This window comes from Podarcis bocagei (assembly GCF_964188305.1).
Source record: "Podarcis bocagei genome assembly, chromosome: 11".
Classification (NCBI taxonomy): Eukaryota; Metazoa; Chordata; class Lepidosauria; order Squamata; family Lacertidae; genus Podarcis; species Podarcis bocagei.
The window spans coordinates 2,464,593-2,482,520 of record NC_138136.1 but is presented as its reverse complement, the minus strand read 5'-3'; the positions used below and the strand labels follow the sequence as shown (position 1 = coordinate 2,482,520).

The 17,928-nt window shown below is 45.8% G+C and overlaps 1 protein-coding gene across 3 annotated transcripts in view; it reads right to left on the bottom strand.

Moving 5' to 3' along the window:
- The window catches only part of GDA (guanine deaminase), a 57,250-nt gene extending 43,944 nt beyond the window's left edge, over positions 1 to 13,306 (bottom strand). Inside the window, exons 1-2 of one of the 3 annotated variants that reach the window (XR_014013125.1) lie at positions 13,112 to 13,306; positions 434 to 522 (exon numbers count right to left, since the gene is read on the bottom strand). Coding sequence is in view for 1 of the 3 variants with exons in the window: in XM_081213789.1 (XP_081069915.1) it covers positions 434 to 522; positions 13,112 to 13,219 (197 nt within the window). In the remaining 2 variants the exon portion in view is untranslated. Of the gene's footprint in view, positions 1 to 433; positions 523 to 2,663; positions 2,731 to 13,111 lie in introns of those variants that run through there. The other 2 variants (XM_081213789.1, XM_081213790.1) reach the window with 2 other exon arrangements.
- Positions 13,307 to 17,928: the final 4,622 nt, after the last annotated feature.

Sequence of the window (17,928 nt, the reverse complement as noted above, 5' to 3'; positions counted from 1 at the left end):
TACCTCGGGTTACATATGCTTCAGGTTACATACGCTTCAGGTTACAGACTCCGCTGACCCAGAAATAGTGCTTCAGGTTAAGAACTTTGCTTCAGGATGAGAACAGAAATCGTGCTCCGGCGGCACGGCAGCAGGAGGAGGCCCCATTAGCTAAAGTGGTCTTCAGGTTAAGAACAGTTTCAGGTTAAGTAAGGACCTCTGGAACAAATTAAGTACTTAACCCAAGGTACGACTGTAATATATAGATAGTTGTACTAATCTGGCTGTTAGAACTGTTGTGGGGACAACAGGAGAAAATGCAAAGCAGACCAAACACTCAGAAAAGGTATTTCATAAATACAATTTGTTATCATCATCATCAACAACAACATTATTGAAAATGATAAAGACAAAAATATCTGATGACAAAAGTAAAATAAAACATAATGCATACTTATTACTGAGCTCTCGGATGTCAGATGCTTTGAATCCCCACTTCTTTGCCAGTTTCTCCTGCTCTTCGGCTGGTTCCAAAAATGCAATCTAAGGAAGTGAAAAGAGGATAAGGCATTCAAATGTTTGTTTTTGATATGATTCTGTGTGTTTCACGTTTAGTGTAGATTCACATGAAGGAAAATTAGTCAAGGCTAATTTTAAATAATTTTAAGTTACTTCATATAAGGTATAATTCATATTAAAGGTTCCACTTTATTGCTCTTCCAATATAATTCCAAACTATATAACACTGGTGACTTTAGTGTGATCTCGTAATTCAAATGCTATTTCCTGTAATCTAAAGTATCCTTGTGCTGCTCCTGTTTTTCATCTGTATTATTAAGGAATGCAACTCTAATCATACCAGGGCAGAAGTGGGGGCTCAGAGGAGCAGCGGAGCAACCAGCACATCTGCAGCCCCATCACTTGCACCAACAAGGGTGGAAGGGGGTAGGAGATAAACTTGTATTTTTGCTACACTAAATATGTTGTGACTTAAGATCCACTGTTGTGACTTAAGATCCAGCAGATCCCTTGCCAGCCCACCTCCAGCCCTTCCCAGCCTTCCAAATGCCTTGTAAAGGCAGTAGGAGTTTCCACCCAACCAGGGGCGCCAACTTGAATAATATATTGGGGGGGGGCAGGTAAGCCCCACCCTGCAGAGTCGATCACAAGATGCAGCACACACACACCATCTGAATGGCAATGCCCATCAACTTTGGGGAGGTACAGCCCCCTCAAATATTTTAGGGGGGGGCAAAGGGATCTCAGCTCCTAGGAGTTGGCTCCTATGCACCCACCACATTACTCACAGGTCCATAAAACAGCTCTGTGGCGCCAAAGTCCCCATCTGGATTCTTTGCAGGAAGACATGAGCATGAAAGTGGTGTGAAGAGTGCTTTAAATGTATGGTGCATGTATGATAACAGAAAGTATGGTTTTTACCAGGAGGCTAGAAAAATAGTACACTTAGAGGCACTTAGCCCTAGGCTTCTCTCTTGTGGCGTTCCAGACACACTGGTGCTTTTAGGGGGAACTCTAAAAGGAAGACACTCAGAAATATACTCTTTGATAGGACTTCTGAATGAACAATATCAGAAAGAATAGCAGTTGTGTGAAGGAGCTTTAATACATATAATTATTAAATTTCTGTAGTATAGAACTATATTAATATAGAAGAGGGGGATTAAAATGTTTAAATGCTTAAGTTAGGTCACATTAACTGAAGCATAATATCTTGAATAGCTGGAAGTAGAAGTCTAACTGCAGTGTTAAGCAGAAGTAACAGAATTAGTAAATATGTTCAGGATTGGTAACAAACGGATGTGAAGAAGGGCATTAGTGAACAAATGGCACAGCAAGAACAGCACACCTGTTTGGTTGTGCATCGGGGCATAACAAGATAGTGCCAAGATGGCACAAGCAGATCATGAACTCCTTATATGCCATAAGGTGGAGATCAGGTAGGACCCATCAGGGCAAGGAATTATGGGGGAAAGTCCAGCGTTAATCTTCAGGATACACAAACATACACTTGAAAAGGGATCATACCTCATCTAACTCCAACAATGCCTGGCTTTATAAGATTCTGTCCTACTAATTGGCCTGATCAACCAATTCATGTGTATTGGGGTAGTACAACTACTATTTGCTTAACGTGTCAGAGTATTAGAGTAGGTGGTACGTTCTGAAGTATTGCTTTATTAGAATTGTATTAATCAATATAAGAGTGAATAAATATTTAAAAAAGCATGTTGTATCTGTCTTCTCTTAAGTCCATACAAAGGGAATACTGGTGGTAACTGGGCACTGTATAACATTCCTTTTAGTACAATCAGACATTCCAACCATAACTATGAAAATTGGCAAAATCAATAATTGGTGATCAATAACCTGATTGGCTAACAACAAGCACAAGCATGGGAGACTCAAATTAGTATTAGCAACCCCATCCAGAACAGGCAACTGTTGAGCATGCAACCTTAGTCCTATGCAGTGGCCATTCACTGCCAGATAAGAGGGTAGGATAACAAAGTAAAAAACAGAAACCAGCACAAAAGGGCAATACCCACACGACTCAGGGAGTCAGAGGCAGCCAATGGTGACCTGCCCATACAGGCACACCCCTAACAAACTCCTAGCATTCCTCTTGTGTCACAATGCACAAATCACACACAACACCACAATACCTGCAATGCAACAGCCCTTTTGAGAAGTTGGAGACAGGTGTTTGAGCTCCCAGGAGAAAATGGGAAATGCCTCCCACTCAGCTTCTGTACACTAAGGAAGAAACTACAGTCATGGGGGGTGGGGGTGGGAGCGCCCAGAACTCACACCCATGTGGTAACACACCACAGAGCCAGCCCCACAGCAGCAGTCAGTCATCATGCACATCACTGGAGATTAGTTTTTCCCTCTGCCTTCTTTTTTATGTTGAATAATTTTTTATTAATTTTTCATTAATAACAGTCCAATATAAGCCACATTAATACAATACCAAATCATAATACAATTAAAAGAGACAATTATCCAGTTCCAAATTAAGCAATTTGGGGTGACTTCCCGTGTTCTGATTATCAGGAGATGATGATGTTATTCCTTGGTCCTTCTCCAGTCCTCTTAATCCAAGTACAACAGTTCCAATCTTAATTCTTTATTTTAACAGCCACTGGTGTGACAACTCTCGTTCGTGTTTAGCTATTCCATAGCCATTAATTTGCAAATGAAGTTTATATCCTGTAACTTTCTGTGTGAAATATTTGTTTGCATTCGTCCTTCGCTTCATGTTGTAATCAATCAATCAATCAATCATCTTCAGCATCCCGCCCCCCTCTTTCAAGGGCTGAATTCTCAATTACACCATGGCCTCACGCCATCTTGCCTTTTCAAACCGAAAGTGAACTGGCATCTGACCATGGCTCCAGGGAGACTTCCAGCATTTTCTTCTTTGATCCTTTCCAATCTGCTAACAAGCTGGTGTCTTGCCAAAACCATAATAAATCAAAGTTAGTGCCCTCTTTAGAAGGTAATGCCACCAATTCTCACAACATTTTCACACAGTCTATTCATTCAAATAATCCATAAAAAATTATGAAGTTCTTGTTAATTCCCTCTTACATTCCATTAATAGTCGTAATCCATTGATAATTAAATTCCATTAGTAATTAATTCTTCTTCAGTGAAGGTTTGCCGAATCAAAAACAGCAAATACAATGTAGAGAGAGAACAAAGGCTCCCCTTCACTTACATTCCAATCCAATTATGACAAAAATACTTTCTAGATCAAAACCGTGCCACTCAGTGGCTGATTCATTTAGCAGGTTATCTTGTCTCTTTCGTCTAAAACACGCCTGTTTCTTAAGTCCAAATTCAAACCCATCTTAAGATAACAGAAGGATCTCCACACACGGTTGAAGAGTTTCTGATACGTGCAGTGCTATGCACTCAGCGTCCCTGCCCCCTGCATTCTGTCAGAATAAGAGGCAGATATCAGATGATCTGTGAGTGAGAGCTCACCCACCCACCCCCGACCCTGGGAGGGGCCTTGCAAGGATAATTACTCTCAAATTATCCTTAATTAGCTGCACAGCCGGCATCCACTATTATAGGAGCTGCTGTTCACCATGGCGGAAAACACCGGAAGTCCGTTCCCTCTGCCTTCAACCCCAACCTTCAATTATAAATGCTAGTGGCACAGGAAGCATCATAAATGCTCAGCAGGAACCCTGGTCTGGAATAACAATATATGTTCCTGATCAATCTCAGGGAAGAACCCTTCACTAGACAAGAGGAAAGGCCCCAAATGTAGCCAGACCAAAGCCAATGCGGAGGACAAGTGCAGATGCTGAAAGCTTAGAGACCTTACAAAAATTGGCTTTTATGATATCGCTGCTGAAACAGACATACGGTGAAACGGAACAGGTGGGAGTGACTGTGGAATTTTAAGGGAGCGGCTTATATTTGGGTATTGTCTTTTTTTCTTTTTCCCTTTTGAATTTTAAAGGTGTGGCTTATATTCAGGTGTGGCTTATATTCGGGCCAATATGGTACTGTCACAAAGTGTGCAAGGAGTCTGCATGGAGCAAACAAGTCAACAGTCCCATGCAGGAACAGCCAGGAGCATCGTGGTTAAGGAGTGGGCTTCCCTCAAGGCCTACAGAGAGCCTTAACCTGGATCCTTAACCTGTAGGAAAGCGGACTATCGAGAGCATGGTGAGAGACAGAGAAAGCAATCAGCAATGGACAGCAGCTGGCACCATATGGCTCTGGAGTCTAAGTAGGTGTTTGTGAGGAAGTGAAAAAGAAGGGCTGATGAAATCTGAGTGTTGGGCTAGAGCTCTCCACTAGCACCACTGGTAAGGAGGGGGAGAGATGCAGTGACTATGAGTGTACTCACATTCTTCCCCTGGAGGGCTACAGTGAAAGGCTCTGTGTATGGTGACAGTTTCTCCTGGTTACTGCATCTGGGCTGGGCTGCGAACCTTGCAAGGCAAAAGTGTGCATGAGTGGCCAGCAGTTGCAATGGTTGGAGTGGATGATCTGGCTTTTGCTGATGGAGACATTAGCTGCAAGTGGGGATGGGTGCCTCCCTTTCATTTGGACGACATTGCTGTCTGCTGTGTGTGGAGAATCTGAGAGCAACACAGTTATGACAAGACACTGGAATCATACAGTGAGACAGTACCTGCTCAAGGAGCTCTGTCTTGGCACCCCCAGTTGCTGGAGTGGAGTCTATTGCTCGCTCCTTGTGCCCCTGTTGTACAAGGTGCTCTTTCTCCATTGTATCCCATTGCCAGAGGTCCCCCTTATGAGCTCTAAGTGTTTGTGACAGGAGGCCTAAGAGATATAACCTCATACTAGGTGCCCAATCATTTGACTTTTGCTCTGCCAGCGTTGGGTTTACACTGTATTTGAGTGGAGGCGTGCTGTGCCAGGTAAGTGCCAGGCAACACCAAATCCGTGGCTCTTGACCTGCGTCTCCTGTTTTAATTGCAGTGCTGCTTGAATAGGATTATTTTATTGTATATCTTAATCATGGAGTTTATATCTTAATTTATGGTGTGTTTTTAATTATTCTGTATTTTAACAATGTAGTGCAATTGGTTTTTATATTCTGTAAACCACTGAGAATACATCAGTGGTTTGCAACATGAGTCGCAGCGGGCAGCCTCTGCACCCTGCGCCCCTGGGGGTGTGCCCCACTTGCCTGCCCTAGGCAGCATTAGCTTACACTCTGCCACTGCAAATGTGTCCTTCAAATATTTGTTGTTTTAAAAAGTAAAGGGTAAAGTGACCCCTGATCATTAGGTCCAGTCGTGGCCGACTCTGGGGTTGCGGTGCTCATCTCGCTTTGTTGGCCGAGAGAGCCAGCGTACAGCTTCCAGGTCATGTGGCCAGCATGACTAAGCCGCTTCTGGCGAACCAGAGCAGCCCACGGAAACGCCGCTTACCTTCCCGCTGGAGTGGTACCTATTTATCTACTTGCACTTTGACGTGCTTTCGAACTGCTAGGTTGGCAGGAGCAGGGACCGAGCAACGGGAGCTCACCCCGTCACGGGGATTCAAACTGCCGACCTTCTGATCAGCAAGTCCTAGGCTCTGTGGTTTAACCCACAGTGCCACCCACGTCCCTAATCTGTATCTTACTTGCTTACAAATATATCAATTGAATCATATTATTTGAGATCCTACTGTCCAAGTGGAGGCCACACACATACACTTAAAAGTTTCAAAAATCTACCCTTCACCTTTTCCTCTCAGGAATATGGGTTGGTTTCTAAGTTTTATGGAGAACTATAGCAAACAATGTTGGGTCCTTTGTCTAGTTTAAAAAATGATCTGGTAGGCAGGTTTAGGTTGACCAATATATGATAATTAATGTGACAATATCTGTATGTCTAAACCTGCTAAATCAGTTTCAGCATATATTAGGGAGAAAACAATTAAACTTGGGCATAGGTGGCATAACACACCTGCACAATCCTAACCCTAACACACTTGCACTTTGATGTGCTTTCAAACTGCTAGGTTGGCAGGAGCTGGGACCAAGCAACGGGAGCTCACCCCATCGCGAGGATTCGAACAGCCAACCTTCTGATCGGCTAGTCCTAGGCTCAGTGGTTTAACCCACAGCGCCACCCATGTCCCATTTGTTGTTTTAGAGGGGGCTTTATTATTCATATGTTGCTGTTGTTTAGTATGTATTGCATATTTGAGTTTGAGTGGGCTCTGGAAGTGCTTTGGCTATGAACAGCGAGCAAGAAAGATTATAAATAAATAAAATAAATGTTGCTGCTGTTGCTCCATCTCCAGTGGAAATTCCATTACACCCTAAAAGGCTTTCTGAGGTACTGAGTGGTAAAGGTAAAGGTACCACTGATCATTAAGTCCAGTCACGGACGACTGTGGGGTTGCGGCGCTCATCTCACCTTTCAGGCCAAGTAAGCCGGCATTTGTCCACAGACAGATTTCCAGGTCATGTGGCCAGCATGACTAAGCCGCTTCTGGTGAACCAGAGCAGCGCACAGAAACGCCGTTTACCTTCCCACCGGAGTGATACCTATTTATCTACTTGCACTTTGACGTGCTTTTGAATTGCTAGGTTGGCAAGAGCAGGGACCGAGCAACGGGAGCTCACCCCGTCGCGGGGATTCGAACCACTGACCTTCTGATCAGCCAGCCCTAGGCTCTGTGGTTTAGACCACAGCGCCAACTGCTGATACTCAGTTGCAAATATTTGCTGCTGGAAATAATAAATGTAATCTGTAAAATTATCTAGTAACAGTTCATTCAAGGTAACAAACAACTCCATTATCATCATCATCATCATCATCATCATCATCATTATTATCATTATTGTCATGCTTTGGCATATGCATGCACACTACACCATTATCTAACAAATGCATATGCTTTATAACTCAGATCTTCTAATGAGCAATTAAAAAATGTCACAGAAATGCTGGAGTGAAGCTGGGAGGAGAATGACTAATACCACTTACTGAACACAAAGTAGAAAACAAGAATAAGTGAAGGAAAGACAAGCATGCAACACCAGATGGGAAATGTGGAAAGCAGGCTTGTTGTCATGGAGGAAGAGCTGCCTATACAGTATTCATAACAAGGCAAATTTAAATAGTTCCTTTCAGGAGTAGCAAAATGCATCATATAAATGTCACTTTAGGAAGAAAGAAAATATTTAAAAAGCAAAGAGGGAAGAACAGTTATTAAGAACAAGTTGTAAAAGGTTAGGCTGTTCAGATGTTCTGCTTCTTTCGTAGGCCACCCCAATCTGTCAACACTATTCCAGTGAGGAAGGGACGTGGGTGGCGCTGTGGTCTAAACCACAGAGCCTAGGGTTTGCCGATCCGAAGGTAGGCAGTTCAAATCCCCACGACGGCGTGAGCTCCCGTTGCTCAGTCCCTGCTCCTGCCAACTCAGCAGTTCAAAAGCATGTAAAAGTGCAAGTAGATAAATAGGTAGCACTCCAGTGGGAAGGTAAACTGTGTTTCCATGCATTGCTCCGGTTTGCCAGAAGCGGCTTAGTCATTCTGGCCACATGACCCGGAAGCTGTACGTCGGCTCCCTCAGCCAATAAAGCGAGATGAACGCTGCAACCCCAGAGTCGTCCATGACTGGACCTAACGGTCAGGGGTCCCTTTACCTTTACCTTTATCCAGTGAGGATGATGAAGCAGGGGTCAGTTCACACATGCATGTTCAATATTATTTGATTGCCCTTTTTTTATTCACACATTTGTATCTCTGCCAAAGCATCTGCTTAGATCTGCCAATGGAGAGCACTGAAGTAAGTGATTTATTGTAAAATATTCTACCCAGTTGTACTTAGTATTTTATCAGGAGTCATTTGTACACAAAACATACCAGTTTAAAACCAGAGCAGCCATCAAAAGGCGTTCCATCACTTCTCAAAACTTTGCCAAGTCTCCAGGAGACCCTCACTGCTTATCAGCAAAGTTGGTAAGATAATGTTTGAAGTTAAACCATAATATACAGCCCGTGTATTTGTCTATGTGTGCATTTGCATTTCTGCAGTTCTCTGAAATACTTGCTTGCTACGGATTAAAAGGCAGCCAAATGATCAGTAAGTTTACTGAGAATGATACAAGCTGTTCTTGTATTGTACAAAGATCACCATAAGAGCCGCCCAGGCGAAGCACAGTGAGTTCCTGCCAACTGAGTTCTACTCAGAGTAGATCCACTGGAATGAACGGGCCTAAGTTACACATGCCCATTAATTTCAATAGGCCTACTATTAGTTGAACCAGCATTGGATTCAATCCAATAGTGTGGGGTGGGGAATACAGATATATTTTTATTTTTTATTTTATTTAGCTTTGATTGGGCATATTTTATTTTTATTTTTTTCACAATAATATTTATTATTTTCCATACATAAACATAACAGAAGAAAAAGTTAACAATAATAAAGGAAAAAGAATGAAACGGAAAAAAGAAAAAGAAAAAAAGAATATAAAACATAAAATAAAAAACATAAAATTTTATGTTTTAGGAATACAGATATATTTTTATCCCTGAATACCACAAACCTGAGGGGGGAAGTTGGGCTTTCTGGCACTTTTGTGCCTTCCAGGCCCCCCAAGGTCAGCTTTAGGTGCTTGCATTTCACTTTCTCCCTTCTACAGGCCACAATGATATACACATACACAAACATTTCCCATTTGGTGGGACAAGAAATTGCAGCAAATCAAATAAAACAGCTGTTAGGAACTTGGTTTGTCATTCAACATGTGGCTCCCTGGAAGGCAGAATTTAATAAGCCTCTGGCCACTCTGGAATAACAAGCCAGGGCTTGTTTCCCCAAAGCTTGGTTTCATTTTTCAGCTGCTGCTCCCTTGTGTAGCTTAGTGAGCATATGGAGTGGTGCAGCCCAACAAATCATGTTTAAGCAAGGCTTTTGGGTTCAGAGACAACACCAAACCATAGCCGGATTCCTGAGAGCTGTGAGTGCTGACGGCCACTCCCTGGAAGGCCCTTTCCATCTGGCCTGGGGGGCGGGTCCAGGCTCACCTTGCCCTACAAAAGAGGCTCCGGAGGGACTGCAGAGATTCCTGCCGGCTGTGGGTGCTGACGGCCCCAACATTTATTTAATTTTTAACATACCTATGTACTTTTTTGTTGTTTTATAAAGTTTGTATTTGGTCCTTAAGGGGAGAGGGTCAGGGCTGCCGGGGAGTGGGCCCAACCAACAGAATGGCTGGGGCAGGTTCCATGGTGGGGGGGGGAATGCTCTGGGACACCCAATCTCAGTGATCACGGGTAGGAAGAGGAGTTACGCTAAGACCAGACCATGTCATTACCGAGGAAGCAGGCTTAGTCATTGTTTGAGGACTATCCCTGCCTCCAGGTCTGGTCTTGACTGGAAGGATACTGGAATCAACAAGGGATACCCACATGACCTGAAGGTGCTGCTGTGCAATGCCAGGTCAATGATTCATAAAGCCACTGCCATCCATGACTTGATCATGGATGGAGGACTTGACCTGGCATGGTTGGATGAAGCAGATGGGCCTGTCCTTGCCGCTGCTTGTCCACCAGGTTTCTTTTACGCACAGCAACCCAGGCCTTGTGGGTGGGGAGGGGGGGTTGCAGTGATTTTTAGGAAGTCATTACAGTGGTGCCTCGCAAGACGAAAAGAATCCGTTCTGTGATTCTCTTCGTCTAGCGGTTTTTTCGTCTTGCGAAGCAAGCCCATTGACGGATTAGCGGATTAGCGCTATTAGCGGCTTATCTGCTGATCGGATCAGCTGATAAGCGGCTTAGCGGCTTAGAAAAAAGGGGGGAGGGGGGAAAACCAGCAGGAACTCGCAAGACATTGTCGTCTTGCGAAGCAAGCCCATAGGAAATTCGTTTTGCGAAGCACCTCCAAAACGGAAAACTCTTTCGTCTAGCGAGTTTTCCGTCTTGCGAGGCATTTGTCTTGCGGGGCACCACTGTAGTTTGCACCAGGCGTCTTACTGGGAAGACCCAGTTCTCTGAGTGAATGTTCTGGAAGTTGGGCAATAGGGGCAGTACAGGATTCCTTTTGGTATACCTCCCCAAGGATTCCCTGCCCGAGCTGCTTCAGGTCGTGGCAGATGTTCTCCTGGAGACACCTAGTTTGGTTGTCCTAAGAGATTTTAACATCAATGCCAACACGACCTTACAAGGGGCCGCTTGGGACTTTGTGGAAAGCATGGCCTCCATGGGGCTGTCCCTGAATAAGTTTGGCCCAACTCATAGTCGCGGACATGCCTTAGACCTGCTGTTCACTCTATGGATGTGGGTGATCTGACACTAAGTAAAAGTGAAACAAAAGAAGTGCCATGGTCAGATCACTTCCTGGTGCAACTGGACTTCTCCATGACCCTTCCCCTCTTCAGGGAGGTGGGACCGATTCGGATGGTCTGTGCCCCCCCACTTAATTTGTCAGAAAACAAGCCATGACTTAGTGCCACATGCAAATTAGACCAGAGTATGTAAAGCAAGATTTGCAAAGCAATCTTTACAATTATATGAATTGTGGCAGAAATAGAATATGTGGTCATGTCGTAAGGAAGAAACAAACTGCATTAAATAACATGTTACAGTCAGAGCTGCAAAAGTAGGTATCGTTGCTATTCAAAGCATCCATTTATTAGTCACTGCAATCATTCGAAACTGTATGGAAATGCACAATAATACACTCCATTAAGCTTTTAAAGGAATACTTATCCATGAATGAGGAACATATATTAATTATGTCTCTTGTTAAATGAATATTAACTAGACAAGAGTTTGCTGGCTCTAAAAATATATAAGGCCAGGTGGTCAAAGCAGCAGAACCCAGAAACTCTGTGTGTCTAATGGTTGAGCAAAAATTGTTGTTGGAGGTTGGCCAATGAAAGAGGAAACATCTTAACAGTATTTAGAGAATCTGTGAAAAGGTATGCATGAAATGGCTTTTTGCAGCATTTTATATATGCAATAAAATAGCATTAAGCATAGAAGTCATGTACAGTGGTGCCTCTGGTTACGAACTTAATTTGTTCTGGAGGTCCTTTCTTAACCTGAAACTGTTCTTAACCTGAAGCACCACTTTAGCTAATGGGGTCTCCTGCTGCCACCGCGCCGCTGCTGCACAATTTGTATTCTCATCCTGAAGCAAAGTTCTTAACCCGAGGTAATATTTCTGGGTTAGCGGAGTCTGTAACCTGAAGCGTCTGTAACCCGAGGTACCACTGTACTACTTAGGATAGGAACAATATGTTACGGTCAAAGCAAGAGAGATGAGGACACAAATCCCCCCCCCAAGAGACACTGAAAAGGCTCCTTGAAACAATGTCTTTTGTAACCAAGATTCCAGGGGGTGGGGGGGGGGTTTAAAGCCAGTTTTGAGGCCATATGTTCTGAAGGCTATTTATAAAAAGATCTGCCGATGAATCATCTCAGTTAATTCTCATCTTTACAGGAAGCAGCTTACAGAAACAATGTGATTATCTGGAGATACTGTAAGGATAAAGTCAATTTTTACCACAGAAAATTAGTATCATAGAGGCCATAATTTTACATTTCAAACTTTCACAAGAAAAAGATGTGTGTAAAAATATATTGCATGCCACCTCTGCTTTTATATTACTAAAATTACCGAAGCCTACAAAATTATGTGAATATCTCAAAGACATGTTCCCAGGTGTATATCTAACATCACCCAGAAAAACCCATAATAAACTACATGCACAACAATCTTCTATTCAACTCCATCAACACAAGCTGTTAAGTACTTGAAATATATGTATACAAAATCAGGATGGAAAAAGACTTGCAAGTGTTTCACTGTTCTCCAGGCATATTTATTTAGTATGGTTTCTAATCTGTGTTAGTATGTAATGATACATGATCAGAGAGCAGCAGTAAATTGTTCATAATTTCTGTAACACTTTTGTTTTGGTGCTTTATATTCGCTGCCTTTAAAACAATCTCTCAAAAGGCTCGCGAGTTCATACTGCGCCTGAAACGCTTCCGAGCACTATGGAAGCAGACCTGGGCATCCTCGCTGCTCTTTTGGCACTTGGCGTCATCGACTGGCATCGCACTATTAATAACCCTACAAAGAGCTTCCTGAAGACCATTTTGAGACGGTGGCACATGGCAGATGGGCTTCCACGCTGCCATCTTCCTCGCCCCACTTTCCTGCCAAAGAAGCACCCGGAAACTGGGAAGCCAGCGCGCTGCTTCGCGATTGGGGGCTGTCCCGGGAAAAGTCCCGAGTCGGAGTCCCCGTCCAGCGCTCTTCGCTTTCCTGGCCCCGAAGCCCGTCGACTCCGAAGGAAGCCCTCCTGCCCCGGCCAGCAGCCTCTCTCCCCCCCCCCCCCGCCAGGCGGCCTCGCTTTCTTCCCGCCCAGCCGCGCGCTCCGCTTATGTAACCCTCCGAGCAGCGGGACACCCAGCTGCGCCTCCTCCCGGCCGGGCACCTTTCGCGCTCGGGGTTTCCCCCGCCGCCGCTCCTTCTCCTCGAAGCCCCTCGCCCCCTCGCCCGCCCCGTCCCGCCTGGTCTTCGCCGGGCTCGCCCGCGGCCGCCCACGTGCCGGGCAAGGCGGCAGCCGGCGTCCCCCTGGCGCCCCCCCCCGCCGCCTCACCTTGCCGCTCTGGTCGACGCCCAGCAGGTGTCCGGCGCGAATGTCGAGGGGCGAGGAGCGGCTGGAGTGCGCGAAGGTCCCTCGGAAGAGGAGCGCCAGAGAGCCCATGGCGCGCGCCTCCCTCGCGCCCTCGACGGCACCAGCCTGCGCTCCTCCCGGCCTCCCTTGCGGCGCAGGTGGCGGCGGCGGCGGTTCCTCCTCCTCCTCCTCCTCCTCCCGGGAGCCCGTCCTCCTTCGGGGCCACGAGCAGCTCCCGCCGTACCTGTCACCATCTCTCCTCCTCCTCCGCCCGGCGGGGGTGGTCGCCGCCAGCGCGCCTCGGCCCGCCCCGTCCCGGCCGAGAGACGCCTCAGCCTCTCCCGCCGAGTCCTCGAAGCCGCTGCCACCCCGGGCGGCCGAGGACTGCGCCCGGAGCAGCCGGAGGCTTCTGCTGCTGCTGCTGAGCCCACGGGCGAGGCTGCTTCGGCCCCTCGCGGCGCCTCGTCAGGAGCGAGCACGGAGACAGCGAGACGTCTCTCTCCAGTTGGCCTTTCTGATCCAGGAGGCAAACAGTCAAAATTCCCACCACGGAGCTACTCCGGTCCGGTGTCCCTCAGTTGGAGAATTGTGCCTGGAATTTACCTGGGCGGCAGATGATTTGGCTTCTTGGGGGAAAGGAGTTGGATAAAAAGGATATCAAGTGGCTTCATCAAGTGGGCTTGAGCTTTCTTCTAGCCAAAATTTGCCCGCACTGTGCCACAAAACGTGAGGGGGCAACCAGCCCGCCCAAGCCCGCTTATTCCTTCATCGGGCACTTTTCAATTGTGTATACCGTAGTTCCTTGTTCTCCGTATTGTGCAAGGCTTAACCCTGTCGTGACCGCTGTTTACAGGGGGAGTAGGAGCTGAGGAAAAGAGCCTTTCCCATGGAACTTGTACAGTCCACATATTCCCCACATCCCAGGCCACACCTGCAGCCAGACAAGACTAACCTCCATGACTGCTCTTCAAACCACGTCTTGTGGGGCAGATGCTGTATGCTGCTCAATCTCTTGAGCTTGCTGTGGGCTCCATTTGAACCTACAAGTCTGCCATGGTGGTGAAGATACACTGGTCTAGTCTGTAATTCTATCTGCCTGCCCATTTTGAGGCAGCTGTGAAAAATGCAAACTCAGTGCTAGGGATCAGAAAGGAACTGAAAATAAAACTCTGGTATCATGCTGCCATTGTACAAATCTATTGTGCAACTGCATTTGCAATGCTGCATACGGTTCTGGTTGCCTCGCCTCAAATGGGATATTGTAGAGTTGGCAAAGTTCCAGAAAAGAGCAACCAGAATGATCATGGGGATGGAGGAAAGGCAGAAAGGTTGCAGCATTTGAGGGTTTTCAGTTTAGAGAAAAGGCAAGAAAGAAGGGGGGGGTTGGCACAATAGTTTATAAAATTATGCACAGCCTAATGGTTCTCCCTCATAACACTAGAGTTGTTAAAGTTCAAAGGACATGTTTCTCTTAGTTTAGGAGAAACACGTGCTACTGTTTATCTGAGTTGAACAGCATATTTCAGCTGTTAACTGCAGTTCAAGGACTATATCTGCCAGTTTTCCTGGAATTCATGAGAAAACTGCCAAGGACACACTGGGCAAACCATCTAGTGAACTATTAATTTAAGGCCAGGGCATGAGTGTAACAAGTTTAAGCATACTGTCCTTGGGTCATCTTATTTTCATGTATTAAGTTGCTGCAGTGCACCATTCACCCAAGTATGGTTTTGATTTATTCTATATTTGTCATTGATGATTCATGGTGCCTTTGGCTCGGCCTTCCTCTCCCTCCCATTGCCCCTGTGTGGCAATTAGGCTTTGGAAAGAAGGTCACAATTTTTGCAAATGGAATTTTAAAAATATTTCTGGCTAAGCCTAGTAGCTGGGGGGGGCATAATGGTGAGTAGCACTAGTAGCACTAAACAATGGTTTTGATTAAATGTACTTCCAGGTTAGTATATTTTTATCCTTACTATGTTAGCATGTTTTAGGGACATGGGTGGTGCTGTGGTCTAAACCACTGAGCCTCTTGGGCTTGCAGATTGGAAGGTCGGCGGTTTGAATCCCCACGATGGAGTCAGCTCCTGTTGTTCTATCCCAGTTTCTGCCAACCTAGCAGTTTCAAAGCACACCAGCGCAAATAGATAAATAGGTACCACTGTAGTGAAGAGTGTTTACATGTGCTCTGGCGTCAGTCACAGTGTTCTGTTGCGCCAGAAGTTGTTTAGTCATGCTGGCCACATGATCTGGAAAGCTGTCAGCGGACAAATGCCAGCTCCCTTGGCCTGAAAGCCAGATGAGCACCGCAACCCCATAGTCACCTTTGGCTGGACTTAACCATCCAGGGGTCCTTTACCTTTTTTACCTTTTATCCATAGTCCTAATAAATATCTGTTTTGTACAGATTAGTGGTTGACAGGCAGCTACTGCTGTGCATAGTAAAAACCAATCCCTTACTGGCTTTTATAATATTATCTGTTTATATCCTCAGTTCTGAGGAAGTTACAAACTTTAGGGATGAGTGGATTGAGTGTTTGGCCTTGACCATGCCGTTCTCTTCTTCTTCTTCTTTGGCTATCACTTGTAGCTGAGTAAGATTGTCTTCCATGAACACTATCTTAACAGTGAGTCCGTAAGTCACTGTGGAGGCCAATTTTGGATCTATACATCTTTCCACAGTGGGGTCATAGGTTTCTAGATGGGAGTTGATCATGGTGAGGGTTTGCCAAACATGCCTTCCTCTTAGCACGTTTCTCCCTTTCATCCTGAGTACGAGCATCTTTGAAGTCTATGATACCTTTGGTAAAGGCTGTTCTCCAATTGGAGCGCTCACAGGCCAGTGTTCCCAGTTGTTGATGTTTAGATTTGCCTTGAGAGAGTCTTTAAACCTCTTTTGTTGACCACCAACATTACACTTTCCATTTTTAAGTTCGGAGTAAAGTAGTTGCTTTGGAAGACGGTAATCAACATGACCAGTCCAACGAAGTTGATGCTGAAGAATCCTTGCTTCAACACTGGTGATTTTTGCTTCTTCCAGTACACTGGCATTAGTTTGCCTGTCTTCCCAAGTGATGTGTAAAATTTTTCGAAGACACCATTGATTGAATCTTTCAAGGAGTTGGAGATGGCATTTATAAGTGGTATTTATAAGCATACAGTAAGGTTGGTAGTGCAATAGCTTTGTAAACAAGCATTTTTGTTTCCCTGCCAGTGTTCCGGTCCTCAAATACTCTGCACCTAAATCGGGAGAAAGCTGCACTCAAAGAGCTCAGGCGATGCTGGATTTCGGCATCCATGTCTGCCCTTGTGGAAAGATAACTACCCAGGTAGAGGAAGTGACCAACATTTTCCATGATTGAGTTGGATTTGTGGTGCTGCAGAGGGGTTGTTTTGTGCTTGTTGTTGTTTTTTGGATGTTGATCGAAAGGACAAGTTTTTTTGTAAGCTTTTGCGAAGATATTTAGGATGGTTTGGAGGTCATCCTCTGAGTGTGCACATACTAGGTTGTCATCAGCATACTGAAGCTTGATGACGGAAGTTATGGTAACATTACTCTTTGCTTTCAGCCTACTCAGATGAAAAAGTTTTCCATCTGTTCAATATATGATTTTTACTCCGGTGGGGAGTTTCCCTTCAAGAATGGCAATGAAAATAATAAATGGAGTTGGGGTGATAACAGAACCCTGTTTAACACTTGATCCCGCTGACAGATGCAATACGGGATAAACCTACAAAATTGGTGAAAGAAGAATGGGAATGTTTAAATAATTATTTAGGGGACAAGTGTTCAACAAGAAAGACCTGGTTATGTTTAGAATGATACCGCATAGAAAAATGTTCCCTGATACCAAGATGAGGGATTCTTTGGAATGCAGATAGAGAGAACTGATAAGAATAATGATCTGTTGTGACCTTGATGGAAGCGTACAATAGATGAGCTTTCCTGTGTTTTGGCTCATCTTCCTTTTTTCCCCTCTCCCCCCCCCCTTTCCTTTTTCTTTTTTCCTCATCCTTCTTCTTTCCTTTTTCTTTTTTCTTTCCCATAGTGGCTTACAGTATTTTTCGCCCTATAGGACACACTTTTTCCCCTCCAAAAATGAAGGGGAAATCTGGGTGCATCCTATGGGGCAAATGCAGGCTTTTGCTGAAGCTTGGAGAGCGAGAGGGGTCGGTGTGCACCGACCCCTCTCGCTCTCCAGGCTTCAGGAAGACATCCGCAGCCTAGGCAGCCCTGTGGGAGGTCCCGCAGGGCTGTCTAGGCTGCGGATAGCAGCCTGCTTCCCGGAGCGTCGGGCGCCCTGAAAGCAGAGTGCCCGGTGCTTCGGGAACACATCCGCAGCCTAGGCAGCCCTGCGGGAGGTCCCGCAGGGCTGTCTAGGCTGCGGATAGCAGCCTGCTGCCCAGTGCGAGGGGTGCCCTGAAGCAGAGCGCCCCCCGCGCCCAGCAGACATCCGCAGCGTGTTGGAGCCCTGCTGGAGTTCCCCACAGGGCTCCCCACGCTGCGGATAGCAGCCTGCCGCCCGGCGGGCAGGGCGCCCTGAAACAGAGCGCCCCTCACGCCGGGCAGACATGGGCCAGCCCCACAAGCTCGGGGGACAGCAGGGAGGCGCAGCGCCGCCATCCCGCTGTTCCTCGACCTGGTTTGGTTTCCCCGACCTGCTTTTGGGGGGGAAATAAAGGGGGGAAATTTCCTTTATTTCCCCCCCCCAAAAAAACCTAGGTGTGTCCTATGGGACGGAGCGTCCTATGGGACGAAAAATACGGTATGTTTTATGCCATGTACTTTGATATTTTTT